This window comes from Vidua chalybeata, chromosome 7 (assembly GCF_026979565.1).
Source record: "Vidua chalybeata isolate OUT-0048 chromosome 7, bVidCha1 merged haplotype, whole genome shotgun sequence".
NCBI lineage: Eukaryota > Metazoa > Chordata > Aves > Passeriformes > Viduidae > Vidua > Vidua chalybeata.
The window spans coordinates 1,216,937-1,237,107 of record NC_071536.1 but is presented as its reverse complement, the minus strand read 5'-3'; the positions used below and the strand labels follow the sequence as shown (position 1 = coordinate 1,237,107).

The 20,171-nt window shown below is 46.9% G+C and overlaps 1 protein-coding gene across 9 annotated transcripts in view; it reads right to left on the bottom strand.

The window, feature by feature from the left end:
- The window catches only part of HDAC4 (histone deacetylase 4), a 177,948-nt gene that overhangs the window by 134,568 nt on the left and 23,209 nt on the right, over positions 1-20,171 (bottom strand). For all 9 annotated transcript variants that reach the window (XM_053947191.1, XM_053947186.1, XM_053947190.1 and 6 more), the window contains one exon: positions 17,861-18,110. In XM_053947191.1, the coding sequence (XP_053803166.1) occupies positions 17,861-17,882 (22 nt within the window). In that variant the 5' untranslated portion in view covers positions 17,883-18,110. The remainder of the gene's footprint in view (positions 1-17,860; positions 18,111-20,171) is intronic.

Here is a 20,171-nt window from a genome sequence, read left to right as displayed (position 1 = left end):
AAAGCTCTGCACAAGTCAGTGTGATTAATCTGCCAAATCTGTGATTGGCTGCCCATCACGTAGGAGTCCCACAGTTAATTCACAGCTCCAGAAGACACAAACACATTTCATGCCTTCCTGAAGCCAGCCGGCATCAGCTGCCTCCTCCCCGCAGAGCTGACAAGACTCACGGATTTAAACCCACGATTCCTTGGAAAACAGACTGGAGTAGTGTGATAAATTGACAAAGTCTGCAAGTTAATTTGTATCAGCCTTTAATTAAGTTAATTTCTAAAGGTTTCCCTTTATTATTGTCTTGGTGTCAGGGATAAATTAGAAGTTATTCCAAGTGCATCCCCCTAAAACAGGCACAACTTAGAGAAAATTTGACCAGAGCAGCTGAGGCTGCCCCTGGATCCCTGGCAGTGTCCAAGGCCAGGCTGGACAGGGCTTGGAGCAGCCTGGGACAGTGGAAGGTGTCCCTGCCCATGGAACTGGATGGGCTTTAAGGTCCTTTCCAGCCCAAACCATTCTGGTATTCTATGAAAACTTCCTTTTGGGTAACCTTATGCTCCAGGAACCAGATCTTAGACAAGCGCTTCTAGGAAACTTAGTGCTTTCTGCTGCTGTTGGAACAGTGGGATTTGGGGCCAAGGAAACCCTGAGAGCAATAATTAAAGCTTAAAAAAAAAAAAAAAAAAGTGAATTACAACTATGCTAGATGAAAACATTCAATAAGTGACAGAGAAATACACTGCTCTCAAAGCCATGCTGGGCTGAAACTGCTCACTTCTTTTCCTTCCTTTTTCACATTTAGTTCACTTGTTCAGGGCCTATTTTCTATAATTCCTACTTGGAGAACATCCATTACCTGTCTATTCATGGAGCCATCCAGCCAGGACCCACCCAGGCTCATACCTGATGCTTTACCAAGGCAAGTTCAGCATCTCTCTGCCCGTGTCCTCCTCCACCGAGCCATCATCATCATCATGCCTAGACCCTCATGGCAAAATGAATACCTAAAACTACCCTCGAACACTTCCAAAAAATCCCCACTGCAGCACAGAATGAAGCAGCACAGGAGAGAGGCAGAGTTCAGGAATACGGAGGGCAAGGACACAACTGGGGCAGAGCTGTTGCTGGTTCCCCCCACAGCAGACAGAAATATCCCCATTTGTGTAAATACAGCCTTAGTCAACAGGGCGACAAATCCATACAGAGATAAATGTCACCCGCTGACGTCAGTGCCACAGCAACCTAATCAAAGTACAGCCTTCAGCTATTTTTAAACCACAATTCAAGTATTTTTTTCTTTAAAAAGAAAAAAAAATTGTTAAAGCCCATCTTAAAAAAAAAATCCTTTTGAAAAATAAATGTATTTAGCAGTAAAACAGAGCTGAAATATTTATTTCTCTCTGGTGCTGCGGCCATACAAGCAAAGCTTTACCGAAACTTGCTGTTCCATCTGATGCGTCAGTGCACTAGAAAGCAAAAGATAAGGATTTGGAAAAGCGAGCACATCAGATTGGCACCGGCCTTTGTATTGGAAATTTACCCAGACAGGTTAAAAATAACACGGGGAACATTGGGAGCCATGCTGAAGGTCGCTGTCGGCGGAGCTGCTGTTTTTATAGCAGGAGGAGCTGCCGGGGACATGTGACCGCCGCTGCCAGCATTTGTGTCCCCAGCACACACCGGGATCCCCGGGCTCACGGGTATGGTCACGGAGGCTGCTCAGCACCAACACGGCAGAGGAGCTGAGCCCCACGCTTCCTTGATGGACCTGTTTTCCTTCTCAAAACCAGTCCTCTGCGACTGACACTGAAGGGAGTCGTTCCTGTCCGCTGGCCAACATTCCCGTTTTGCACTCCCGTGGTTTTGAGGCCGGGTGTCAATGACACAGCGGTGTTTACCCGAGCTCGGCACAGAGCTCCCCAAGCTTCAGGCCTTGCAGAGCTCAGTGAGAAGAGCGTCAACACCTTCACAAGAGAGCTGGTCAGACATCCACTGTGACCAACCTGAGGGAATGTTCTCCATGGTGGCCACATCTGGGCTCTCCGTGATCTCCATTTAGAAAAAAAAAAAATCACAGAATCTTCAAGGTCGGAGAGGCCTTCAAGATCATCCAGTCCAAACACCAACACAGCGCCACCATAATTGCTCCTAGTGATACCCCCAGGTGCCTCTGGAATGTTTCCAGAGATTGCACTAGCTTCCTGGGCAACTAACTGCAATGCCCGACCACCCTTTCAGTGATTTTTTTTTTTTCCTATATCCAGTATTCTATACCCAATCTGAACCTCTCCTGAGAGGCCACCTCCTCTCATCCTTTCAGTTGAGGCACAGCAGAAGAGCCCAAAGCCCACTTCATCACAACCTCTTGTCAGGTACTTGTAGAGAGCCATGAGGCCCCTCCTGAGTCTCCTCTTCTCCAGAAGGAGAGCTGGAAAGGAAGCAATTCCAAACTGGGAACATCTGATTCTGGACTTCATGGGTGCAAGAGGCTCTGCTGCTTCCTTGCAGTTGTAAAGTTTTCTGTAAATGCTTCATGTGGGGGAAAAGTGTCTCCAACCGTTAAATCTTCAGTTTCCGCTCAGACTCCACGGGCAACATGCAGAAGTCACTACTGGGTGTTGGCAGAGTTGAGCAGTGACCTATCACGCACCCAAGTCCTCTTTCCATGCTGTCCTTGAAAGGAGAGGTGGCACAACTTGGATGCTGTTGGGAATGGCTGGCAGCAAGCACTCACATTGATCTCTTCGCCTTGATTGCTGGTTTTAAGGGAAGAAACTTGCTGTTTAGGAGGAGCAAGAACCTTTAATTCTTCCTTCATCTGGAATGTACAACTCATTTAAGGGTTTCTTGAAGTTATCTGTACTTAACAGAGGGATGCCCAAAATGTGTTCTGCTCCCATCGAAATACTGGATCCCCAGCCCCTTTGGACCAAGCCCAAACTCCACAGGCAAAGACTTGCTGCCGAGGGCTTCCAAGCTTAAATGGACAGAAGGAAATAAATCTTCAGCAGCAAAAGAACAAATATCAGCACAGGAGGATGAAAAACACGAGGGAAGGGAAGAGGAAAAATCCCATCAGCTCCTACTTGGTGAGATCACACACATGCCTCAGCTCGTGAAGATGCATGTGAAGAGCAAGACAGACGTGCATCAATCCCTCTCTCAACCGAGGGCTTGCCTTATTTAATGGAAGACAGCAGAGATAAACCTCTGGGATAAACTAGCGGTGGAAGAATCCATTTCCCCACCAGAGAGAATCAATGATTATCCATTTTCCCTTTTATCCTCCTCATTGTACGGCGAATTGGAGCAAACAAGCTAACTGCAGCTCCCATCTGCTCCCCTCCCAGATGTTCCTCCAGCTCCGGAATCCCCAGCAGAGCCCGCACCAAACCTGTTCTGAGGGGATTCTCTTGCCAAATTTAAACATGACAAGCAAAGCAGCTTCCCTTGGAATGCTAAATTTAGTGCGACTTGACCGTGTAACCCGCAGAGCTGGACATGCGGAGGGGCTCTCCTGAGACTCAGCCCTTGTGTCCAGCTCATTTCCAGTTAGGAATAACGCTGGCTCGTGGATCTGGAGTAGCACAGAAACTCTAATTACATTAAGGAACACAAGTACAGAATAACAAAGTCTTTAAGCAAGAGCCATGCTGAGAGCTCCAAGGTCCCCCGCAGCACTTTCCCAAATAAAACCCTGCATTCGGGGAGGGGGGGAAGGAACACAAAGTGCATTTACTGTAACACTCGCAGATGAAAAATTGTAATTGCTCTGCCTTGACATCTGGTTTCTATTTCGCTCCCATTCTATCAGGTTACATAACAAACAGATGATGCACCAGAGCCCCAGAGTTCTTCAGCAAGTCTTGTGCGGATTTGGTGTTTACATTCCTTGGCATAAAAATTCAAGCTATGCCACACACACAGGCATGTTCGAGGCAGACAGAGCACTCTGAGACAAATGAGCAGTTCGCAGAGGAAAAGTAAGGCTGATTGGGGAGTGTGGGCGTGTTTTTAATAGAAGATTCCGTACAGAAAATCCTCCGCTGTCCGGATCCAGTTCAGGAATTGAGTCTGCACACGACGGAGCTCGCAGCTGTGCAGACGGAGTTTACAGGAGCGAGCCACAGGGAACGCATGAGTTTACAGCCGGGCAAAACACCCAGGTGAAGGCAGTGCCAAATTTAATGATGCAAACCACAAATTCCACCCTGTCCTGTTATCTAACCAAGCGTGACCTCTGAGGCCTTCCTCCACCTTCTCTTTTTTTTTTTAAAGAAAATGGCACTTTTCACTCACTTCAGCTGTCACAGTGATTCACAGCCTCAAGAGCATGCTGGAACTCAGGCATCCGCTTCAATGACCCTGTCCCCAGACATCACAGACTTTCTTCTGAGTCAACAGCACATCCTTCCTCGGCAGCAATTCAGGAAGTCGTGCAGTGCTAATAAAGCTGACTCAGCTGAGCTCAGGTCCCAGAGAATCCCCCTTCCCTCCCCAAAACACCAGCACGCAGGAATGAACACACCAAGAGCTGGAAAATCACGGAGCTCATGATGCTTCGGTGCTTCTCTCTGAAATTTGATCTGCAATAATCCTGAATTATTCACAAACCCCTTATTAATGGAAAATTTTGTTCACAAAGTATTTTCCACAGTTCACACAAACAGCAAGTAGCCCCAAACTTTAAGTCTCCCCTAAGCTTCTCACTGCACATTTAATTGCCAACCTAGCCTTCTTTACCTTCACCTTTTGGGCCAGCAAAAGCGCCAGATTAGCAAGCACCAAAATGGCCAGAATTATAAACTCATCTCACATATGATTCTATATTCTGTTCTCATTTTGGGCTCTCTGTTTTGCTTCTCAGAGGCCAAAACACCTTGTGCTTCTGACTGTCAGGCAGGACACTTGTTCAGGGTAACATTCAGCTTCCTAAGGTACAACCCAGCCTAAGACTGGATTCATACCTTCAGGAGAGACCAGTTCCCATAAGGACTTGCCAACCTCACCACCACAACTTATTTTTGAAGGAAGTAAACATAGCACTCTCTCTCAACTGCAATGCAAGGGTGTAAAATGTATCCTGTGAGAGGGTACAAGATCCCTATGCTATGTTTGGGAAACGCCTGCCAAGGCTCCCTGTGGATGGGACCTCTCTGAGCAGGAGGTCACTGACATTTAAGCTGGAGCCAAATATGAAAACAATAAAAGCCCTGATGGACATTGCTGCAACGCCTGCTGGTTTCCAAAGGCTTTTCTCCTCACATTGTCCTCACACGAATCTGCACACATCCAAGCACCGTGGTGCGAGGATGACACGAGAAATGGTGCAGGCATTAGTCGTGGGCAGGTAAGTGGAAAAATGCTCCAAAATACCCGTTTTCAGGAGGCCCATTCCTCAGGTACTACAGGTATCTCCACTGCCAGCTCGGGCAAACACAACAGCAAAAAGGACATTTTCCTGGCCAGAGAACCACTTCTGGCCACATCTTAACAAATCTATCATTAAGCAGCAAGAAAGCAATTAATAGTATTGACTTAGAAGCACTAGTTGCATTCCACTCCTTAAAATGAGGTGTTTTTCCCTCTGTTTCCACCCTGGACTAAGTCCTTAGAAAACCTACAAAGCAGCAGCAGAGGCAGAGATGCTGTAGCCAACAGCCCCAGCACTGAGACCTCAAGGGACAGCAGTTCCTTAATCCAGGACATAACTTTACACCTATCCACACTTCACTGCTCTTCTTCAAGCATCCAAATTAATGTGTTTATTCTTTCATTTCACCTCCAGGCGATCCTAGGTGTCCATCCACTAAAACACATCAGGGATTTAGTCTGTGGTGATGGCATGTTTATAGTGTGTGAACGAGGTCATGGATTGTGCTTCGGATATCTCCTCCTGCTGCTGGGGGGCAAACCAGGCAGCAAAGGGGTCCTCTCCAAAATCAGCACACAGCCCAGTCAAAACACGTCCTGGAGCATGCCAAGGGCAGAACAGGGAACCCCACAGGAAGGCCAAGGGATGTGGACAGAGTTTTAATTCCATGCTTCCCAACACCTGTATTTCAAGCAGCAAGTGACACTCTGAGGAAATGGACTGCAGGGCTGACTACCTCGGGGGCCAAGATGGAAAAGCTGCTTCTCCATCACCAAAAATTTTAAATGCTTATTCATCCCTGCTTGTCATCTGTAAGCAAACTACTCCTCCATTCACTACAGACTGGCAGAATGCAAAGGCGTCACACAGGAGCCTTCGCTTTTACTATTATAAATGATGCTATTTTTGCCTTTAAGCCTCCGGTATCACAGATCCCACATCCTTCACATGCCTCAGCCCAGCTCCCTGTGCTCTGCTATTGTGTCTTGCCGAGCCGGAGGTGTTTTCCTGCTGTAGCTTCACCTGCTGAGAGCAGAGCCGTGCCACGTGCCTGCTCCATGTACAACCACTCATTTAGAGCACAGGACAATTAATCCAGAGCCACACATGCCCAGCGAGCCCCAGTCCCGTTTGGGCTGCACCCCCCGAGCTTCTGGCACTCGTGGCATCTCTGGCAACCAGGGAAGAGCTGCCACCGCCATGCCAGGCACCGCTGGCCGTCCCAAACCTGGCGCACACCGCACGTTCTGCCCTCTCAGCTCTTCCCACCAGCACCAAGTTTTACCTGCTGCCAGACAAAACATCTCCCAGCTGCCAGCACGTGGCCAGGCTGGCACAGCCAAGGACACTCGGCAGAGGTCAGCAGCTCCAAGAAGCCACACAGCAAGGCATGGGATGCTCAGAGTGATCCCTCGTTAGATGTCACAGCTTTTGTCATCCTGCAACCATAGCAGCATTTCGTGAGCCCCCCCAGAGCTGAGGGGTAAAACACCCCACACAAAACTTCAATTCATTTCCCCAGCATCTAAGAAAGGGCTTGAGCTGAAATTACAATTTGGGGACCAGAGACAGCGCAGCTCAAATGCCTCTGCCTGCATCCAAGGTCTGAGCCAGGAGATGTGGAAGCTCAGAATCAGAAACGTTCTAATTAAATGACTCAGCGGATGACCAGTGAAAGTGGCCAGCAGCCTCCACTAGTTTCAGTTTGGGAGGAGGAGGAGGGAGGAGAAACAGCCGAGGGGGATTTTTCCTCCCTGCATCTTTCCCTGTGCACAAAGGTATCCTTAGTCAGGGAAATTATTAACTTGGAAGAGGCAGAGCAGTAAATAACGCGGATCTAAGCAGATCAATCACGTAGAATTTGCCAATCCCGAGAATATATTAACAAACCAAGATGTTATTAACAACTTGCAAATGTGACAAAACCAGTGAAGCTCACAGACAAGATTGGAAATACAGGCTTGGTGGGAAACAGTAAGAAAATATAGTAAAGGAGCCAGTACTGAGCATTCTGCCTTTTTCAAAATCTTTGAAAGCTGTTGGTGAGATGATGTCTTTGCCAGATACAATCTCACCAACAACGGTTCCTGAACACTACCTACTGCTTCTTACTGCAAAATAAAACCAGTTGAAGATTTGGGGGGGGGGGAAGGGTGAAAAACCCACTGATGTTCAAAGGAAATAGTCCCACATTGTTTCTTGCAAGAGGAAAAAGGAGTTTCTAGCGAGACAGGACTCATCTCCCAACGCAAGTGTGTCTCATATCTCTGCCTGCTCAAGCCACAGATGTTTATATGCCTAAACCAACTACTGCATCATTATTTCTGAATAAAAACAAGCTCCTTCTGCAGAGCTCTCTGGCCTCAGGAGCCTGAAAAGCCAAACAAGACACCATAAGCACACCCCTTTATCCTAGCTCACCTTCCCCGGGAGGGAGGGCTTATCCCACTGCAGAGCTGGGCTGCTGCGACTACAGAACCCAGCTCTGGGGACTGGTGGCTCCTGAAGGGACTCTCCTGCCTGCTTCTGCTGAAGAAAGCAGCCCCAGCCATGAAACGTAAGCTGAAATAGGAAGGAAATAATTAATTTTAGAGTCCACATGTTTTTTTGAACACTTCAAGAGATGGCAACTCCACCACTGCACCAAGCAGCCTGTTCCAGTGCTTTACAAGAAAAAAAAAACCTCGACCTCAGGCACAAAGGAAGTCAAAGACTCCTCAATGTGGGATGGGCATCCCAGAGAGCTCCCAGAACCAACAACCTCCCTAGGTCCCAGCCTGATCAGTGGGGATCTCCAGCTCTCCAGCACCCAGGTCCGGGGGAGGAGGAAAAGCCAAGCACACCCTGAGCTGACACAGCTTCATTCAGCAAACTGCAGCTCTGTGTTCACCCCAGCATCCCTCGCTGCCCACAGCACGCCACATGATGCTCTGTTCAGAGGCAATCCAGACACCTGAGATGGGAAAATGAGAGAGTGGGTGTGAGATCAGCAGGCCCCAACACCCTGAACCAACACCAGGCTGTGGAAAAGCCCAGCCCCAGCCCTAAGGAATAAACTCTGGCCAGTTCAGACAGAAGGAGCCTGGACAGACACACAGCAGCCACATCAGGAGAGCTGCTCTGTGCCCACTGCAGAGCCAAAACACCACCCTGGCATCAACAACAAGAAAGAGAAAAGCAGGAAGAGCCCAGGCAGCCTGCACCCCGACACAAGCGTGGGCAGGCAGCTGCCAGAGAGCTCCAGTGGCACAACCACCGCTGCCTTTTCCTGCAACCTCAACCCCTTGTGGCCCCCCCAGCATCACCCTGCGCATTGCAGACCAAGGAATAAACAAACTGATCAGGAAAACACTTTTAAACCTGTGTTTTCACTCTCAAACCTCAAGCTCTTATGGGGAAAAAGGGCAGCGGGCATATTCTTTGCACACATTCTGCATTTTGGCCAAAACACATAAATCTCTTAGTGAATATTAGTTCACAGCTCCAGAGAGGAGGAAGAAGGCCTAGGGAACAAGATGAGAAATCCTAGGAAATAGAGAGTTTATCAAATCCCTGCATGAGGCTGAGAGCAAGCTGTGCTCTCCTTTCTGGCAATGCAAGTCACCTTGAGCAGACAGTTTTCTCCACAAAATAGGTGTTCTACTTCTGGAATTTCTTCCAAACCCAAATCACATCAAGGCCTGCCCTTCCAGTGTCGATCCATTGGCATGCACAGGCTGATTGTTTTTCAAAGGACAGAAGGAATACATGCAGAAGTCTACAGAAGCTACAGGTGGCTTCTCAAAACTGGCAAAAATATCTGCCAAGAGTTTTCATCCACAGGTGGGATATTGAGGAGTTTTCCCCCACCCCTCCACCAGCAGTTTGTGTTTGTATTTAGATGTAGATTAAAAGATAACAATTTTTAAAAATCTAAATTTTAGAAACATTTCTAAATCATTCTCATTCTCAAGTCTGCTCAACTGCTCCATTTAGAGACAGGGCAGCTGCGAGGGCAGCCTTGCCAGTGGGAGGAGGAACGTGCTCCAGGAAAGCCCCGAGAGCAGTTCCATCAGGGCACTCTCCAAGGAGAAACCTCTGTAAAAAGCCAGCAGTTTCCATCCTACTCTCTGACTCAGAAGCTGCCAATGGATGGTCCCAGCCTCTCCAGCAGCTCCCTCAAGCTTCCCTGCAAGAATCCCAAGTGCAGGAGGATGGACCCACTTTCAAGGATTCTCACCCCCCTCCCAATTTCCAGCAGCATTCACCACCCCATTTGCACAACAGTTTTTCCAGCAAATGGCTTTGCAGAAAGTTTCTTTCATCTGATGGCTGGAACATCTAAAGATCAAGTCCCTGTTGCCCAATGATTTGGGCAATCACTCCCAAAACATCACGTTCTTTTGTGCAACTGCTATCCACGGTTTCCCCAAGAAAAGCAAACATCAGAAATACCAGTAAAAAAAAGAAATTAAAAAAAATTAAAGAAAAATTAAAAAAAAAAAAAAACAAGTCCGAGCAAGCAGCTTGAAAAGGAGCCCACCAAGTGATGGGAGGTGAAGCAGTGAAATGAGGGCTGGGAGTCACTGAGCAGAACCCTTGCTCACAGCCACAAACAGACTCCTGCTTTCCCAGTAAATCAAACAGATGCACCCAATATCATTATGCTTTAAGCTGCAGAACAATAACTTTATAACTAGAGTAGAATTCCAGAAGGTAAGACGTTAAGGAGGGGTGGGGGGCGGAGGGGCTCGCAACATGAACTGCAGCAGCTCTGACACCCCAGCCAGGCACTCTTGGACTTGACCACCGTGCAGCTGCAAAACTAGCAACCTCTGGCCTACTTGGGGGCGTGTTAGAGTCCAACTGTATTTACGCTGACAGAGACAAGCAAAGGCTGTGACGATTTATTGACGCAAGAGCTATTTTGTGCTCCATGCCAGAAATTAATCAGTGGAGGAGGAGGAATTCTCCTTAAGCGCTTTGGTGAGCTGCTAAAAACAACAGGCTGAGGTCTCCCATGACAAACACCACTGAAAAGAGAGGAGAGGAAGAAAAAAATTAAAAGGGCAACTTCCACATAGCAGCTTCTTCAGAAAGATTCAGGAATCAGGCAGCGCCTGAGCAGATCCTGCCTGCGTGCCTTTCCCTGTGAAAAAGAAAATACATTAGAGGAATAAAATCAGAGCTTTCCAAAACCTCTGTCAACACGACTTGGTGCTGTGTTTGCTCAGATCAACCTGTCTCAAGTTTAGCTGGGGGAGGTGGAGATGGTGGTGAAGGTGTAGTGACCCTTCAGGTTGGCTCTACCTGCTGCAGTTCCAGATAAAAAGAAGGAAACCAGAGGCAACAGTCCCATCACCTCCTTGAAATAGCTACTGCACAGAGCTCCATTTTGAAGGGAAAAAAATGAAAAAGAAAAGCATCTTTAATGCAGGCTGAAGGAATAGCATCAGCCCTACCTGCCAAGAAGACATCACGATAAACCTGTCAAGAGTTACGAGCCTGCAGAACAGGCCTTGCACCTGCTGGAAAGGAAAAAAAGGAAGGGAAAAAGCCATCTAATGCCAATCAGATTCTTGCTGCTGGCAGGGAAGAGATGCCAGAGCCCTTCTCCTGGGTTTGGTAAGCTGTGAGAATCACATGCTTTCCCCTGGCAGAGGTTCTGTGAGACCACTGGCACCTTAGTTAGAATAAAGCAAGTTCTGAGAAGTTTCAGAGATTTTTCCTGAAGCGACAGACGCCAAGGATTCAGTACTTGGATGGACTTGTGGAGTTTGGTGTATGGTCGTCTTTCTTACTGTTTTGGATGATTTTATAACCAGAGAAGAAAGGGTTGGTCTAGTTCAGGCTTTTATATCTTCCCACAGGAGCAGCTCAAGCATTTTCTAGATCAGGAGTGAAAAAAACGTTTAAAACTGTTTCTCTTTATAGGCAGCATAAAATAAAGGTCACAGTTAACAGAGAGGGTCAAGCCTTGTTTGAGTAGAAAGTGCAAGTTTTGAATGCCGGAACAGAAGAGCAAAATACAATTCTCAATGGATTATTTTAACATCACCAGGCTTTAAGGGTTTCCTGCCTGAAGAGCTGTCAATTGATCAGAACTGCCGAAACCACCTTTCCAGCAGCAGACAAAAAAGAAAAAACCTGCCCTCAGATCTCTGAGCAAATAACCCACCCAAGCAGCTCTCCCCATCTCCCAGCTGCTCCCAGCTCGCCGGCCGCAACCGCGCGGCCGAGCACCCGCATTGATCCGGGGCTATTGATCACGGGCCAAGCAAAGAGTCACCACACCGAGCTCATGGACGGCAGCAGCTGCTAAAGAGAAACTCAAAATCCACAGCACAGCCAGCACAGCCCGTGGGGGGCACACGGAGCCCCTCGCCCTGTGCTCCATGGTTTCGATCCCGGTGAGGTCACACGGCCGCAAGCAGCTGCCTCGAAGGACAAAACAGGTACCTGAGGCCAAGGCTGGCAGTTCAAAGCTCCCAAACCAGACCTCGCTCCCTTCACCATTTGCCCCATAAAGCTATTTATGTGGTTTGGCAGCACAACAGCTACAAACAGCATTGAGTACATGGGTTCCAGAATAGCGAAAGGGTCAGGATTGATTTTTTTTTTTATAAGAAACAAGTGATTTCTTTGAATTCGGCTGCGATTTCTCCAACACGCTGATCCCAGCCCTCCCACAGAGCACAGGGGGTTTCCAGCAGTCCCCTCCACTGCAAGCAGCTCTACCTTGGTTGGAAGTTTCTCCTGGTGGAGAGGCACTCTGCTTCTGTTCTGTTCACAGGCAAGTCAGCAAAAGAAGTTGTTTTTCAGTGCTGGGATTGTTCATCCCTTGGTACAACCAAAATGACAGAAAAGAAACCCCAAGAAACAACAGAACAACAAACAAACGTAAAATTTACTCTAAAAAAAAATCCACATCACACATGAGCAGAGGTTGAGAGGGTGTATTTAATGACTGTTGTCACAATCCTACCTGTCCTTCCCCCCTTCCCTACGTATCCCCAGGTAGCTGTGGTCAGGCTCCTGTCTCCCCGGGCTGACCCTGCCCAGCCATCCTGGCAGAACCTCCTCACACTTGGCAACTCAAGCTTCCAAAACGTTTCTTGCAACATCAAAGTGGAGCGGGGCAGCTACAAACAAGGAGAAGATTAAGTCTGGCCTGTGAATTCCCTGGCAAAGCCTGTGCTGCCAGGGTTCAAAGCAGGACCAGCAATGCCCCACTGAACCCCAAACACACTCAGGGGCTCCTGGAAACTCCCACAAGCACTGCTGCCACCACGGGTGGCTTCCAGCTGAGACAGAAGGGCCTCAGAAAAGCCCACCTGGAGTTATTCCCATATGGAATTCACTTTTCAATAGGTGCGAAGTTTAATATCAGCCTCATCCTTCTGAAAGGCTAAAAATCTGCTTCCATACCTGAGTAAATCAGTCCATCAAGCCAAAGGGTGACAGCAATCCCCAGGGGGAACCCCAAGAGCTGCTGAGCACCTCAAAGCAAGCCAGGGCACTGCAGGTAAAGCATCTGATTTTCCCAGTAACCGATGAAACAACACTACTTTGATTTTGGTTATGGAAACAAAACCTTTAAAAGACCTGCTGATGGATTAATTTTAGCTTTCTTAGCAGAAGAATAAATTGTGTGCCCCATTTCTCAGTGGTTTGACCACTCCACCTGGCAGCTCAAACGGTGCAGGTGTCAAGGCCTTCCCTGCTTAATGGCCTAAATAGAAATAATAAAATAAATAAATAAAAGGTGGGGGGGAATTCCTAGTACACGGCAAGCTACGAGGAGAAAGGGATTGGCAAAACCTTTACTGAAGGATGGGAGAATTACCAATTCCACAACTGTTCATTCTCCAGTCAGGCACCTGCCACTCCATGTTCACTCACTCATAGCTATCCTCTGACTGTAAAGGCAGTTTCTACAGATGTCAGAGGATGAAAAAGATATACTAAACACTACACTAAAAGAAGAAATGTCATTGCAATTGTTTATTCGCTCTTCTGGTAACAAATTGAATTTGGGGAAGTATGAGACACAGGGCAAACTAGGGTTGACCAAAAGTGAGTAACAAAAATGCAGTAACCTCATAGAAAAAGGTTTGTCTCCTTTCCAAGTGGGACACGAGATCCCAAGGACCATCTCAAACATTATTACAGAATCACCTGACTTTAAAAGTACAACATTTTTAATATCCTTTGCCTACCCTGCACCTCATTCAAAATAATCCAGAGTTCTCTGCCTCTCATCACAAGTACCTGCTTCTCATCTTTGCACTGCAGGAAACATCACAGGCTAAAAAACTTACTTTAGAAACAGGCTTTTAAAGAATTCCTAAGTGCAAGAACTATATTTAAAGAAAAAGCAGAAATGAGAGGAATGTACTTGGCAGGGACACTGACCTAGCAGGAACTTCATCTTGAACCCCAAGCTGAAGCACAAAACAATTCTTCTCTTTTGAGGGTACAATCAAACTCTTGCACAGAAAGTCCCAACTATTTGATGCTCCAGAAAGTGAAAACTTCACAGGTTTAGTGGGAGCAGACTTAAAACTTTCAAGGACCTCAAAATTACACCGTTCCTAGAGGAAGTCCAGGACAGGCTCAGCTCCCACACGGGTAAGAACAGGAATGAAGGTGGAAAAGGTGTTCTGTCGTGAGCTGGAGAAAGAAAAGTGAATGGAGACATGGCCAGTTCCATCTGCTGGAGTTTCCAGCTCTTCCAACCAGAGCTTGTTGCTGAGTTTACCCCACAGCCAATCCCAAAGTCCCCCCAAAACTGGGGGACCAGGCTGCTCAGGGAAACCATCTCTGAATTCCCAGTCTAGCATAATCCAGTAAAACCAGAGCACCAGATTGATAAGGGGAAGCAGGGCTCCCTGGAAGTGTCCAGGGCCAGGTTGGACAGGGCTTGGAGCAACCTGGGACAGTGGAAAGTGTCCCTGCCCATGGATGGAGTGGGCTTTATGCCTCCTTCCCACTCAACCATTCCATGACACACCATGTCCAGATGTTCTTCCACAGTCACCAAGTACCCACCCTGGCCCAGCCCTGCTACAGGAGGGCTGGAGCTTACCCCCATAGTCCTTGTGTTTATTTGAAATTATGCTCCTGCCCCTAGGTAACTTCCCCAGACAGCCTCATTGCTGCCAGAAAGTAGGTCAGTGTCATTTAAAGCCACCTTGAAATGCATCTCCACAGAAACTTCTTAATCTTTAAAAAGAGAACACATCAAATATTTATCGGGCAGTGCAAAACACTGGGAGATGCTCATGGGGAGAGCTCTTCTGTGTGTGCTGCATGAAATGGCTTTCCATGCCTCGCTGAGCAGTGGAGCAGGGCAGGAGAGTGGCTGGCTGCAGATAAAGCCCCGTACAGAAGTCCTTATCTACCCAGCAAATCACAGTACGTGACTCCCGAACTAGTTCTCCCGGTGCCATGTGATCCCGGAGCTCTCTGCTTCCTCCGGGAGCTCCTCTCAGCCCTAATGATCCCTGCTGCAGATTTTCCCCTATCAGCCAGGCAGCTCATTCTCAAAACTTCAATATTCCTAATTATCAAACATTCAGCACTGCAAAATGTAGCTGAAATTTGCATCTCTGCAAGAGTGGCTCTGAAGAAAGGATGGAGCATTTGCATTCAGACTGGTTAATTCCTGCAGGATAACATTTCATAAACAAAATGCTTCATTGAACATGGAGATTTTCAGCTTTTACAAAGGAAAGTGAACTTTAAACAAATACAAATCAGTTGAGTGATTAACTTTAAGTGTTTTGTTTTTTTTAAACTAATCTTTATGTATAACTAGTATCAGCAGAACAATCTTTACTGATTAAAGAAGCGAACGATAGTGAAACTCAAGCCACTGAAAATTAAGGGGAGAGGTAGAAGGCGACTGCAAGGAATCATTTAAGGTAAATAAGAGAGGGGAAAAACCCTAAAACATTAAAAAAAAAACCTATAAAAATACCCCACACCTACTCACAACCCAGTCAGCCTTGGTAAGGTGAGCACCACAGGTTATGTAAGGCAAGTTTAAATTGTGGCCAATGTGAACAGGTTAAGGAGTGAAACTAAACATGCTTTCCCCCGCCCCCCCAAGCTTTGTCATAATCCTAAATGTTATCTTAATTAGCCTAATTGTCTTAATTATACTTCGCAGCAACTTGAGCCTTCACAGCACAATTTCAGCATCTTTTTTTCCAGCTTTGTTCCAGCGCTGGAAGAGGCAGCGACTCCTCTGCCAAAAGCCAAAGGCCACGTGATGCCTCCCAGGAAGTTTTCTTCCACCTGGGTATTCTTCTTCTCCAAAAGCTATTTCTTATTCCCTACAGAATCTGAGTCCAAAACACAACAAAAGAAGAGGCAGTGATGGGGGAGGAAGTCACACTTTTCTTACCTAACTTAAACCTTCTCCATATTTTTCCACCTTGTTCGGCGAGAAGCTCTCAGTGCCCAACACTTCTCACAAAAACTTTGCAGAGTGAAATGAAAAAATCAAAAAAAGCACAGAAAAAAAACCCAACCCAAACCACTTCCATTCATCTATGCCGCAACAATTTCATGGCACAGCTCCTAAAACATCCCATTAGTGCTGGCCTTGGAGAAGATTAGAGAAGAAAGCTTGAACCCACTGAAGCAAGGCTTAATAGGCTCTTGAGTTAAGCCAGAGCCTTCCCTTAAACAATGCCCATCATTAGGAATAATTACCTGTAGCTGTATAATCCACATGGCTATGACAACTGACATGAGAAGTCCAGATGTCATCTTTGGCAAGGCTTGAGAAATATTTCTGCTCCTTATTATACAACTGACTCTTGAAAGAGAAACGAGCAGCAAGAACACCGGGGGTGAAAAGCCACCAGGAAACACTGCAGAATTCCAACCCAAGCCTTGGAAGTACAACCAGAGTAAGAACCCAGCACCCAGGAAGGGCACATGGGAATCCAACACCATCCTGCCCTGCTGCCACACCCTGTGTTTTGATCAGACCACTATTCTCAGCACCATTCTAGACAGGGTTGTTAGAAAAACAAAGCTCGAGCTGATTTTTGGATCTACAGGAACGCTGAGCCAAAGCAGCAGAAAGAGGCAGGAGAAACATGTGTTCAGTGATGAATTATGAAAGGAAGCAAGGCAAACCAGCATCATATAGCCCAACCAGAAAGGACATCACCACTCCCCAAACCTCTGGAGAGCAGCTCCTTAAGAAGCCAAGAAATACCCACCATTGGGTTGGGACTGCAGGTGGGTTTTTAAGGTGTCCCACCACCACAACGAGAGAAAAGCAAGCAGCCACAGCTCCCAGCCTCACTCCTGAGTCATGAAAACACTGAAACAACAATTATGTGTTATCTGAAGAACAGAGCTCCTTAAAAACATCACTCTGCATTTGTGTCTGCATTCATACACCTGCATTCATACAAACACATGTTTCTCAACTCCTCAAAGTACCAACAAATTTCCAAATCTAAGACTGCTACGTTATGGAAGCAGAGGCCAGGTTTTTTGTTTTTTGGGGTTTTGTTTGTTTGTTTGTTTGTTTTTGATAATTCTGATTATTTTAGAGACTCCTAAACTCATTTCAGTTGTGAGGTGAGGGTCAGGTCTCCCCCTGCTGCCTGTAGACTCCAGCACCCCTATTTATTGCAGGATTTCTTCCCCCACAAACAAGCGGCTCCTTAAATCTTAGGAGCTGTTCTCTGGCTTTTAGCATTTCAGCCTTAATTGTTAACCTCAACCTGATTAAACTGAAGTCACAGAGTAATCTCTCAGAGGCAGAGTGAAATAAGTCCTTCCACGTGCGTTGTTGTTGTTGGATTATTTGCTTCCCAGCAGCCAGTTCTGTACCATAAACTGAAACAGCCCAAGCACAATTAAAATTCCTCTTACAAAGCTCTGCCTCACATGAAAGTTGCCCCAGACTCCCTAAAAACAAATGTGTGAGGCATCTTAAAGCTGGGAAGCAGGTAACTGAGCAGCTACAGATTCTTCTGACAGACAAGAAATGCACAATTTAGTAGTGATGAATCATGCCTCAAATTACAAGACACATTAGGGATAATCCCCCAGACAGCATTGAGGTGGATCAATTGACTTTTGTTCCAGCAAAACTATTCCTTCCTGTTAAAAAGTCCAACAGTTTTCTTAAACATCAATAAAGGCACCAGCAGAACCCTGCCCATTCCTTGGAAGTACACTCCCGATCCTTAAGGCTCATCAGCACAGATTTAACAAATTAAATATCTGGTTCATGACTCAGAAAATACCAATTTTCACTGATGCAATGATTAGAAACCCAAATTTCAGAACAACCAGAAGTCTGAAACTGTAAAACTTCCTTGTAACACCAACAGCACTTTCCACCTTCACACCAAGTTTCAGACGAAGCAGGAAAGGGAGGGGGTCCGGATGACCATTTCAGCACAATTAAAAGGTGTGTTCATGCAACAAACTGTGTTTTGGGGTCACTGCTGGGACTCCAAGTGGCCTTACCCTTACCTGGATGGCTTTGGGAGCTCATTGCTGGCAATGTCTAGTCCTTGGGAGAAGGGATTGGAGATAGATCAGTTCCCACGGGAGTAACAGCAGCTCAAAAGAGCTCCAGTGCTTCACCAATACATAGGAGTGGGAAGTGGGGATTAAATCATGGCCACCTTGTAAAATCCAGGGCACAGTGACATGCTGAGTCGTATGGGAAGTAATCCAAGAGGGTGGCAGAGTGTCTTCCAATAGCTTTTAAAATGGGAACCTGCAATTAAAGAAAAAGATGTCTGCGTTAGCAATGAAGATTAACAGCCATTTAGATTGTACATTATATAACCTATTTATCCCTGAGATTAAACTACAATGCTATTTTAGGCATTAAGGGCTGCAGAGAGAGTAATTTTCAGAATTGTAAATGTTACTTTGATTAATAACCATAAAGATGCAAATTAATACTTAACATTATTTTTAAAAAAACAATTAAAGAAAACAACTTTCCAACGACACATTCACGTCTCAGAAACCCAAAATTCCATGCTAATTCTCATCCTCCAACAGCACCATATGAAGCCACTTCAGTCCAACAGCTTCCATATTTTAAAAGCCATATGTATGAGTGGTAACTGTACTTCATGCATCTGTTCCCCAAAAGAAGTCTAAAGAAAAATTCCTCAGTGCCAAGAAGTGGTCTTGGAGCAGGAAGGAAAAAAACCCACACAATCAATTCCACTCCTACTCTACCCAAGCCTCCAGCAGATTACTAAGAAGCAGCTCCATACTGCCCCAGGGGAAAAAAATCCACCATTCCCAATGGTTTTGAAGCTGTGTAGTAGAGGGAGGGAGAGAGAACAGAGGGGAAATCACCCACAGAGTCAGCAAGCCCTGGCCCCAGCCACCCAAAATATGGAAGTATAGAAGCAGTAGATACCCTGGTTTGGAGAAACCCCACCTGAGACCCATGCTGACCTAACCAGCCACCCTTACACTGAAAGAACTTGCTCAAGTTCAGTTTTGGGAGGGGGGGGTGTCAGGGTTTTTTTGGCACTATACCAAGTGACACCCAGTATTTCCTGTCCTTGGCAGCATCCCAGCGCAGGCTGCACTGCGCTTGGAGAAACCTAGGATAGTGGAAGGTGTCCCTACCCATGGCAGGGGATGGAATAGGATGGGCTTTGAGGTTCCTTTCCACCCAAACCATTCTGGGATTCCCAAGCATCCCTGTTTTACAGGCAGGTTGTCTCAGGGATTCTGCTGTGCCACTGGCACGAGCTCCCAGCCAACGCCGCTGGCCCAGATTGAACCCAGCTGTGTTCTTTATGCAGAGTACCCCACTGCCACAGGTGATTTCCCTTCTCTGCACCATAAAACACCACAAAACCAGCAGCCCAGCCCTCCTGGGTACTCAGGGGAGCTCCTCCTGCCTGGCCAGGCATCACCCAGCGCTGGGGTGAGGTCACCCTGCTGGCAGCATCACCCTGCTGGCAGCAGCCAGCTCCAGCCCATCCCCACGGATCCAGCTGACTCTGCTCACCCCAAACTGCTCTGGCAGCAGCTCCCAAGGAGTGGTGCCCTGCAGCACCGCTGGGGTGGGGGATGGCTCCTGGGAGCTGCCATGGGGACTGCTCCTGCCTTGCACAAGGAGCATCTGTCCGCAGTGCAGCTGTGCCACAGCATTTCAGGCAGTGCTGGCTATTCCTGGAAGAGCTCTTAGCACACTCAGATTTGAGTGTTCCTTTCCAAGAAGCAAAACCAGGTCTGAGACTTCCAGCACCGGCAGTTGCTCAGGAGGGGCTTTCTAAAGTTATTTCCCTGATGTGCAGGAAAATGCCTGGGCACTGCTGAACACAGGAAGGCACTGCTGAACACAGTCCCTTCCTTGCTGTGCTTCATTAAAAAACTCCTTTAATTGGCTGTTTCTCTGCAGCCCAAGTGTCTCAGCATCACCACTCTCCAAGTTCCTCTCTGCCCATCTTGCATTCTTAGAGACCTGGAACGCATTCCATGTTACGCGTCAAATTCGAGAGAAAATCACTTAAATGTCATTTCTAATCCCTGCAGGTCTCTGCCATCCCGAATGTTCAAGATGTTCCAGTCCCATTAATCAGCACATCCTGTTAAACAGAGCTGGGTCAGCTTATACCAGGCATTAGCAAGATACTAACATAATTTATTTTCATTAAAACCAGCAGGTACTGTTGTAGCATAAGCCATCTCAGCTGTAGACAAGAAGGATTTGGAGTGGAGTTACCAGATCTCCCTGTCCTCATTTTCCCAGCACAAGAATGAAAATATGAGCGTGAACAGTGAAAGTTTCCCAAAGAAACTG